Source organism: Cibotium barometz, chromosome 43 (assembly GCF_041138505.1).
Source record: "Cibotium barometz isolate CiBa-2024 chromosome 43, ASM4113850v1, whole genome shotgun sequence".
Taxonomy (NCBI): Eukaryota; Viridiplantae; Streptophyta; class Polypodiopsida; order Cyatheales; family Cibotiaceae; genus Cibotium; species Cibotium barometz.
Genome location: NC_141088.1, coordinates 3,042,660 through 3,051,190, shown reverse-complemented (window position 1 = coordinate 3,051,190; position 8,531 = coordinate 3,042,660). Strand labels below are relative to the sequence as shown.

The 8,531-nt window shown below is 47.2% G+C and overlaps 1 protein-coding gene and 1 long non-coding RNA gene across 2 annotated transcripts; both read left to right on the top strand.

Moving 5' to 3' along the window:
- The first annotated feature begins 288 nt into the window (after nucleotides 1-288).
- Nucleotides 289-3,586, top strand: LOC147613424 (uncharacterized). The gene is made up of 3 exons (XM_086781355.1): nucleotides 289-2,679; nucleotides 2,770-2,862; nucleotides 2,973-3,586. Exons 1-2 carry the CDS (start codon nucleotides 618-620, stop codon nucleotides 2,829-2,831), a joined length of 2,124 nt encoding a protein of 707 aa, XP_086637481.1. The 5' UTR covers nucleotides 289-617; the 3' UTR covers nucleotides 2,832-2,862; nucleotides 2,973-3,586.
- A 2,473-nt stretch (nucleotides 3,587-6,059) lies between these two features.
- Nucleotides 6,060-7,220, top strand: LOC147613423 (uncharacterized). The gene is made up of 4 exons (XR_015263183.1): nucleotides 6,060-6,383; nucleotides 6,470-6,545; nucleotides 6,649-6,822; nucleotides 7,059-7,220. It is a non-coding gene; the product is annotated as an uncharacterized LOC147613423 (long non-coding RNA).
- The last annotated feature ends 1,311 nt before the right edge of the window (nucleotides 7,221-8,531 follow it).

Sequence of the window (8,531 nt, the reverse complement as noted above, 5' to 3'; positions counted from 1 at the left end):
TCGAAAGGGGGCATTGTGGAAGCCATTAAAACAATGCTACAAAGCCGAGGTCACACCCTCATTCATAGATGATGTCCAAGGGATCCTTTCATGATGGAGCTACAAAGCCAAGGTCTTTACTCCCTCATTCATAGATGATTTCCACTACCCATGGTACTCAAGCTTGCATTATGATTTCCACCACCCATGGAACCCTACAACAAAAATGATGTATAATTTTGTATAACGCCCACATAGCTAGGAAGATCCTTTAATGGCGAAGCTTTCTTAAATGGGTCCACACTTGGTTATGGCCAGTTTTACTTGTGTAGGTTTGCCCAGGCTATGGTGGCGCGAGCTCGAATCTGAGCTGCCGTAGCTGAGCGCCTCTTCCTCACCATCTCCGTCCTCTTTTAGTTTCCTGATTTCTACAACTAGCCCATTTGCATTGCTCTCGTATCCTCGTCCTAGCTTTCGTCGTAGGGTATCGAATCTCTTTTGACTCTGCTTCTGTGGCCTTGTATGTGAGATTCCCCGCGGCGAACGCCGCAGGCATTTCAAGCATTTTCTTTAGGGTTTTAGCCTCTCCTCAAGCTCTGTTTCTTCAGTTTTCTTGAAACCCTAGCCATGTTGCATAGATGATGGAAGGCAACGGCCAGAGCGTTGAGGCCTTTTCTTTTGCAGCAGAAGAGACGAAGAAAGCATCCCCGTCTCCAGCTTCTCCGGCAGTAACAGCAAGCTTTCCAGCAGGCTCCATGCCGGAGTATCGGGCCATGTCTGCTGTATCTCAATCGCCGGTGAGCAGGAGCTTCAATCAGGCGGAGGTGCCCTGCCTGAGCGGCGGCGGCGGCGATGGTGGCCAGACCCAGGCGGAGCTAGGGACCGTGACCTACCGGAGTGGTGGCAGCAATATCCCGACGCAGGCGAGTGGGACTTGCCAGAGCGACGGCGGCGATGGTGGACGGACCAAGGCGGAGGCAGGGAGCGTGACTTCTCAAAGGGCCGGCACCAAGCCGGAGGGAGGGAACTTGACCTGCTGGAGCGGTGTCGGCGATGGACGAACCCAGGCGGAGGTAGGGTGCACGACTTGCCGTTGTGGCGTTGGCGACGGCCAGAACCTCCACCGATTGAAGCTAGATGGGTCCATTCGCCTCTATTGCAGCTCCTGTGTGCTCTTCCACCACAAAGGTATGTACTGCTGTCAATGCTTTCAAGTCTACCGGGACCCTAGCCAACTTGGAGACCCAGCCCTTTGGCTCACCTGCTCCAAGTGCCATCGATTGAGTCACATGGACTGTGCTCGCAACCAGGGCCTTTCTACGGACTCTTTCTTCTTCACTTGCCAGTACTGCCACAAGAAGGCTCCCACAGAGGGTGAAGAAGGAAGCCCTGCCCTCAAGAAGTTGCGTGTGAGCACCTCCCTGCAAGACTTCCCCAGTCTTTCTGATCAAGAAACCCTAGCTGCAGCTCAAATTGTGGCCGCAGTTGCAGCAAATGAGGCTAAGGAAGCTAAGGGTAGGGCTAGAGCTTCTGCAGCAGTTGCGGCCAAGGCCGCCACTCTCGCCAAGGCTGCGCTTGATGCTGCTTACAGGGCTGGACAGGAGGAAATGAGGTGGAGACTAGAAGCCTCCAAGCATACCTTGGCAGCTTCTGCCACGGCACAAAATGCAAGGACAGTAAATACTGGGGCAAACATCCTGGATATGAGAAAGCAGGAAACTGCAGTAGGCTTGGATGATCGTTCACGCTATATGTCACATACGCCTCCCGATGAGGGGGGTATGGGAAAGAATGTTCTAGGTGGTCCAGGAGGCTCCAGAGCTGCAGCAACGTCTCTTTCTCAACACAAGTTGAGGGTGTCGCCTCCAGTTGTTGATCCTGATGGAACTCAGACTCCTTTAACCCCTTTACAGCATGGCACAGGGGTTTTAAAGCAGCAGCAGCAGCCAGCACCAATGCTGAAGGCATCCCAATCGCTCTGTGTTGCAACAGCAGGTGGGCAGTATGGATTCTTATCTTCTTTACAAGATGAGCAAAAGTTGCTTATAGTCTCTGAAGGTCTTGTTGTAAGTGCTTCTCCAGAAAGCATATTAGAGGGGTCCACTTTATTGGGGACACCTAGATCCGGCCCATCAACATTGCTAGCTCACCCTGATGTTGGTTTGTCCAAAAGAGTTGCTGAAAGTAGCAGTCTATGCTCTGGGGCGTTGCCAGGGGAAAACTCACATGGAACTTCTCAAGTCACGGTTCTAAAGAGCTTGGTGGTTCCCCATGGACGACATTTAGCAGCAGATGGCCATGATTCTATGCCTTGTTCTCTCACAGGAACTCCTAACATCAATACTCTTGGGCCTGCTGGAAAGATGATCAATGTTGTTGATAATGTAGTGGAAATTTTTCCACCCAGCATAGATGAAGACACAGTGGATGATCTTGTGTATGTAGGTGACTTACTAACAGAAGGGTTTGAGAAAGAAGGAAACCTTTCCAGCGGTTTAGCTGAAATGGAAGGAGTTTCATCTGTTCCTGGCATTTCAGAGGGTGCTTTGGTCAGTGAAAGGACTGTGGAGGACAGGACAGGATGGATTGTTCCCCTAAAACCTGAGAACGCTGCAGGCCTTGGAATGCCAAGCAATCAACTTAGTCCCACATCAGAAGGAACTACCTACACTGGCCAGCCAACTGGAACAAAAATGGCAGGTAAGCAAGGTAAAGTATGATGACTGTGCTGCTTTAGCTTATCGACATTCATGAAGAACACTCAAAACACAAGAAGTACGTTTTATGCAGTGCCCAGTCAGGGTGAAACGCCCTTGGCCAGTCTGTCCAAGTCATCTGGGAGTACAGCATAATCACCCCCTTTGCAGACAAATGGCATGACAGGTATTCAAAATGGCTAGCATTTGAAAGTCAATCATTCCATAGTGCCATGTTTGTTTTTGAGTTTGTGTCTTGTAGATGGGTAACGCATGTACACTGTTCTGCTGTTTCAGAATTGCAGTGAAGTGTACTAGTGGGTGCTCTTCTGTAAGGAAAGGCTGCATTACATTTAAAGGAAACAATGTTTACAATAGTTTGCGTAAGAAGTTGAACAGCAAGCTCATTTTGATGATCAAGGTTTCAGAGATCTACTGATATAGTGCTGAAGGTGTACACTATATATATTGCTTAAATGGTGGTGCCGCACACTCATAAACCTCCTGTGTAAGGCATTTTTGGCAATTTGATGGGGCTGGCGAAAACATTGGAGTACTTAGAGTACAAAGTAGAGTTGCTGTTTGTGCCCTGCAGCAGAACAACCTCCAATACGTTGGTGTATGAGGGCTATACAGTGTGTGAAGGTTTCTGTGATAACCCTCACTTGCTAAAGTAGTGCGACCCTCTGAAACCCTACCCACAAACCTTGAATAGGTCAGGTGTACAAGCTTTATGGAAAAATTTACACGAGAATCAGGAACATTTGAAACCATTTTTTGAAGGCTCACATTGCTCTTGCTAAGGTGCATGTCTCTCAGAAGCCTCACCCTCAACAGCATACTTAAATTTGGCCCCTTTATTTCTATTCAAGGTGGGTTTAAAGCCTGTAATGGCTGTTTTTGACTTTTAATTTGTGCTCATTGGTGTTCAAGCAAAGCAATAATCTTTAGCAGTGTCTGGGAAACAATCTCACATATACTTTTACATGCAAGCGTATGCATACATTAGACCAGAGGCTTGTGGTGATTGTGAGCAGATGCAGCAACAAATCAGTGGTAGAGGTGTAATCTATAAATTTGTGTAACATGCGGAAGCTTCGGGAGAGATCGGTAGCTTCAATGCTCAGAAATCAGCACACTTGTTGCGGTGAAATTAATGCACAAAACTGAATGTAGATGTGCAGAAAAATATATAGAGAGAGAGAGAGAGGGAGAAGAGGATTGGGTCCCGAATACCCTCTGTAGGGCCCCCACCATGTATCGTGTATTTGCTTTTATTAGAATGATGCAAAACTGAAATAAAAGACTGAACCTGAACCTTCTTGGCCGACGAGAATCCTCTGCCCTTGACCTTCAATCCTTCACCCCTTTGCGTTAGCTTATCCTTGGCTGTCCTGGCCCTTTGATTGTCTTCAGCACTTGGTGGAAAAACTGAGATGAATGGACTGAATATATGCCATGGCTATTTATACCCCTCCAGGGTGCTGGTCGGCTGGATTAAAACCAGGCGACTGTTTATAAAAGCCTCACGACCTGAATAAATAGCATAAAATGCTAGAAAAATCTGCGCATCACATAAATGGGTGCTGGCCACCTTGCGCTTGTGTTTCTGGCTGCTGGGCAGCCTGTGTGGGCTGCCGCACACCTGGCCTACAGCCCTCTTTAAGGGCTGGATGCCCTGTCGGCTGCCTGTCCAGGGGCCCTAGGGCTGGCCTACAGCCCTTCCAGCCCATCCCATGGCTGGTGGGCACAGCCAAGGCCTTCCGGGCAGAGTCACACGGGGACGCGGGACGCGGGACGCGGGGACGGGGACGGACAGGGACGGGGGGGACGCGCAGGGGACGCCGTGCAGAATGGGGACGCATACAGTCGTCCCGGGGACGCGTTCCCGAAACGCGGGACGGGCAGGGGACGCAGACAGGGGTCATAAACGGTCAGAAAACGGCCAGAAACGGCCAGAAACGGGCAAATTTCCAGCTATAAAAGAAGGCACACTTTAGGACTTTTCTCCACACTCAAGTTTGAAGCTTCAAGCCTCATTGCTCAAGCCTCAAGCTTCCAAAGTTCCAAGTTCCATTGTCCAAGCCTCAAGGCCCAAGTGGCAAGTTAGCCCTCTCTCTCTCTCTATACTATCTACATTGTGCCAACTTCCAAGCCATCTCTCTCTCTCTCTCTCTCTCTCTCTCCAAGTTCCATGATCCATCCCTCTTGAGACTTGCAAGCCTCAAGAGTCAAGCGGCAACTTGCAACTCTCTATTGCACCCTTCTTCCCTCTCTCTCACACTATCATCATTCATGGCATCTCAAGGTGAAGGCGCCGCCGCCACATCTTCCGTTGCGGGCTCTTCACGAAGGAGGCCGGCGGTGCACACATGGTCATGGTGGGATGAGGTCCACTACACTAGTCGTGGAGTGGGCGGTGGTTCAAGCCTCAAGGGCATGGAATTGCATGATCTATTGTGATCTATCATCTATGATCGATCTAGTATCTCTATTTTGTACCCACTCTTTTTTGTAACCCTCACTGCCCATGAGGCATGTACTTATCTCTTTGTATCTATCAGACTATCAATCACATAATCAGTGTGCCATCGATGTTTTATTAGCGCATTTTGCTCAAAATGACTCTTGTTTTTTTGTCTATTCGGTGTAAAATTTTGTTCAAAGTGTCTCTCTATATGTATGTCATGCATACAACTCCTAAATTGCTTTTAAAAAAGAGGTTTTTTTTTGCCGTTCCCGACCCCGTCCCCAGGACGGCACTTCCCCGTCCCCGTCCCCCGTCCCCATGTGACTCTGCTTCCGGGCCCCTATGGGGGTGGTTCTACACCTCTCCCATGCTCACATATCTGTCCTTGGGGTAGTCCTATGGGCTGGCCCCTTTCCTATATGCAAACCCTAATTGCCTACACAGTGGTCTGGCATCCAGTATCATACCAGATACACAGAACCACTGACATAATTCTAGAGGAAGACTCACAGCACAGACTGGCACTGTTTCATGTGCAGGACAATGCACACCTGACCTTGGACGACTGGAGTGGGACCGTGGATGACTCGTCCCGGACTGGGCTCACATAGGACCAGTTTTCCATCCCAGGTCTTGTACCTTTTGTACAGATATGTCTACGTGGCATCCAAGTGCGGGATGCACGTGACAATTTGAGTGAATACTTGTTTAGGCTCAAATTAAGCCTAGCAATTCTGTACTACAATAGTCTGTGGCATGTGCTTGAAGTTGTGGGATTGCCTGCAGTTTCTCATGAAGCTTTCATAGAAGTGGCCTGCGTGTTGTGTGCACCTCCCTGTCTGTGTTTTTCCGCCTCGATCTGCTTAGTGGCTGGAGGCTGGCTTATTGAAGGTTTTGTAATCTAAATTTTCCAGGAATGAGGAACTAAACTTACAAAGTTGTCAATGGCAGTGAGTTTGAGGAGATGAGGGCCTGGCTGTGACACTGTTGCTAAAATTCAAAACCAGTGGAAGGGGAAACTTTTTCATCTGTGGTGGGTCCTCAGAAGCAGGCAGATTGCCGAGGCAACTGTCTGATCAGAAATATACCCTGTGTGCTGCCTTTTCATCTTCACCGCCAATTGAGCAGAAGTTTGCTTGTCAACTCTTGATGCATGTGCAACTGCTGTTGGTGCTTGCGTGCGTCTTGTTTGCTTCACTGGACTCCAGTGGCCATAGTAGTTTCAACTTCCGACTCTGGTTAGCCTCCTGAGCCTCCTTTGCTTCTGCACTTTTTGGGCTCTTTCTTCCCCTTTGAGTCACAAAATGGGCCTTGATTCTTTCAGCCTATTTGTGGTATTGCATCCAAGTGAGTAAAAAGCTTCCATCGTTCTACAACTGGAGCCTTGGTGCTGATAGAAGGTATGTGTTTTTGGAAGACAGTATGAGCTCCTCCTCATGCTACATGAATTGAGAGAGCTCTTGACCCACATTCATATTCCTATTGCTTGCTTCTGTCCTCCAGCATACAATCATCATTCCTGTGCTAGGAGCGCATATCTGATGCTTCTGTGCTAGGAGCGCATATCTGATGCTTGAAGCCTTGTGTTGACAATTGTTTCTTTCTTCGCAACATGGGTATTTACGGTTAGCTATAGATGGCACAGTCTTCGGAGGGCATATAAGGACCACACTATTGGTACGCTATTCTTTTCTCATGCATGAATTTTTTGTATTTGTGAAGATTTACATTCATCTGTGAAGCAAATAGTTTGAAGTTCAGCTTCTTAATGTTGAAGAGAGTATTTGAGGAGATTTTCTGAATTTTCAAGTGGCCACACTAAGTTGGATACCAACTCAATAACGTCGAGCCATACAGAAATTTACCTAATAGATTGGTTTCTTTAATTACTGTACTTGTCAAACTGGTTGCAGCCCCATATCATCATTGGTTATGATTTGCAAAGAGCTATCACCACAAATATAGCCGCCTCATCATGTTGATGGTTGATGCTCAACTCTCTGATTGGCATAGAGCTACTCAAGTGTACTGATGACTGTTTTGATATTTGTAATGTTAAATACCAAGTCTTCACCAAGAATGTAGTTACCATGCTGAGTGTAAAGCCTTTGTTTCCGACACTTTATAAATGAGCTAAATTAGCAAAGATGGTGGCAGATTGAGCTCCTCATATTTTGAAATTGCTAACTCTGCCAGAACTTAACTCATTAAACAATGATAAAAGCTATGAAGGCAAGCCTTTGCTTAAAACCCTCTGGCCATCCTTGGGTTAGTAGTGTTAGTGGAAACAGAAGAGAAAGGAAGAAATTCAAAAGAAAAGTCAGCAAGAGGATACGTGTCCATTTCTAAATACATGACTTGTTGGTACAACCTTTCGATGTCCAATGCTGCATACATACATAGAAAAACCAAGACAAGTTTCTTGCCCTTATTTGTTTGGAATCATGCTTAGTAAAACCACACAAACTTTGCATGGGTTAAGACGCTTTCACTATTACATACCCATTGGATGTAGGATGATCTAGCATCCATATGTTAATCTTAGTGGAACTATGTGGAGGCTAATATCACTTTGTGAGGGAACAAATATTTGTCTAATGTTCCGAGTGTTCAAGTCAAGAGCTTACCTTAGCCTTGTCGAAGCATGTGCTGTTAGGTCTTGCCTTAGAGTTACAAATTGCAACTCTTCTATGTAGGTCCACTAGGTCGTTCGTCGTGGCCTCACTCGTCCCCCTGGAATGCTCCTTTGACAATGGGGTGAACGGAGAGCTCTCTATGCTTAGATAGAGGTAAAAAGAGATGGTCTTTTGTAATGTGTTCAAGTCGAGAGTTTACCTCAGCCTTGTCGAAGCATGTGTTGTTGGGTCTTGCTTTCAAGTCGCAAATGCAACTGTCCATTGTGGGTGTGATAGTTTGTCTATCGCGTCTTCACTCCGTTGTCTTATTGGAATGCTTTTCACTATTACATATCCATTGGAGGTAGGATGATCGAGCATCCATATGTTAATCTTACTGAAACTTTGTGGAGGCTAATATCACTTTGTGAGGGAACAAATATTTGTCTAAGGAGAGCTTACCTTAGCCTTGCCGAAGCATGTGCCGTTAGGTCTTGCCTTAGCGTCATAAATTGCAACTCTTCTATGTAGGTGCGCTAGGTTGTTCGTCGCGTCCTCACTTGTCCCCCTGGAATGCTCCTTTGACAATGGGGTGAAGGGAGAGCTCTCTATGCTTAGATAGAGGTAAAAAGAGATGGTCTTTTGTAATGTGTTCAAGTTGAGAGTTTACCTCAGCCTTGTCGAAGCATGTGTTGTTGGGTCTTGCTTTCGAGCCGCAATTGCAACTTCCCATTGTGGGTGTGATAGTTTGTCTGTCGCATCTTCACTCCG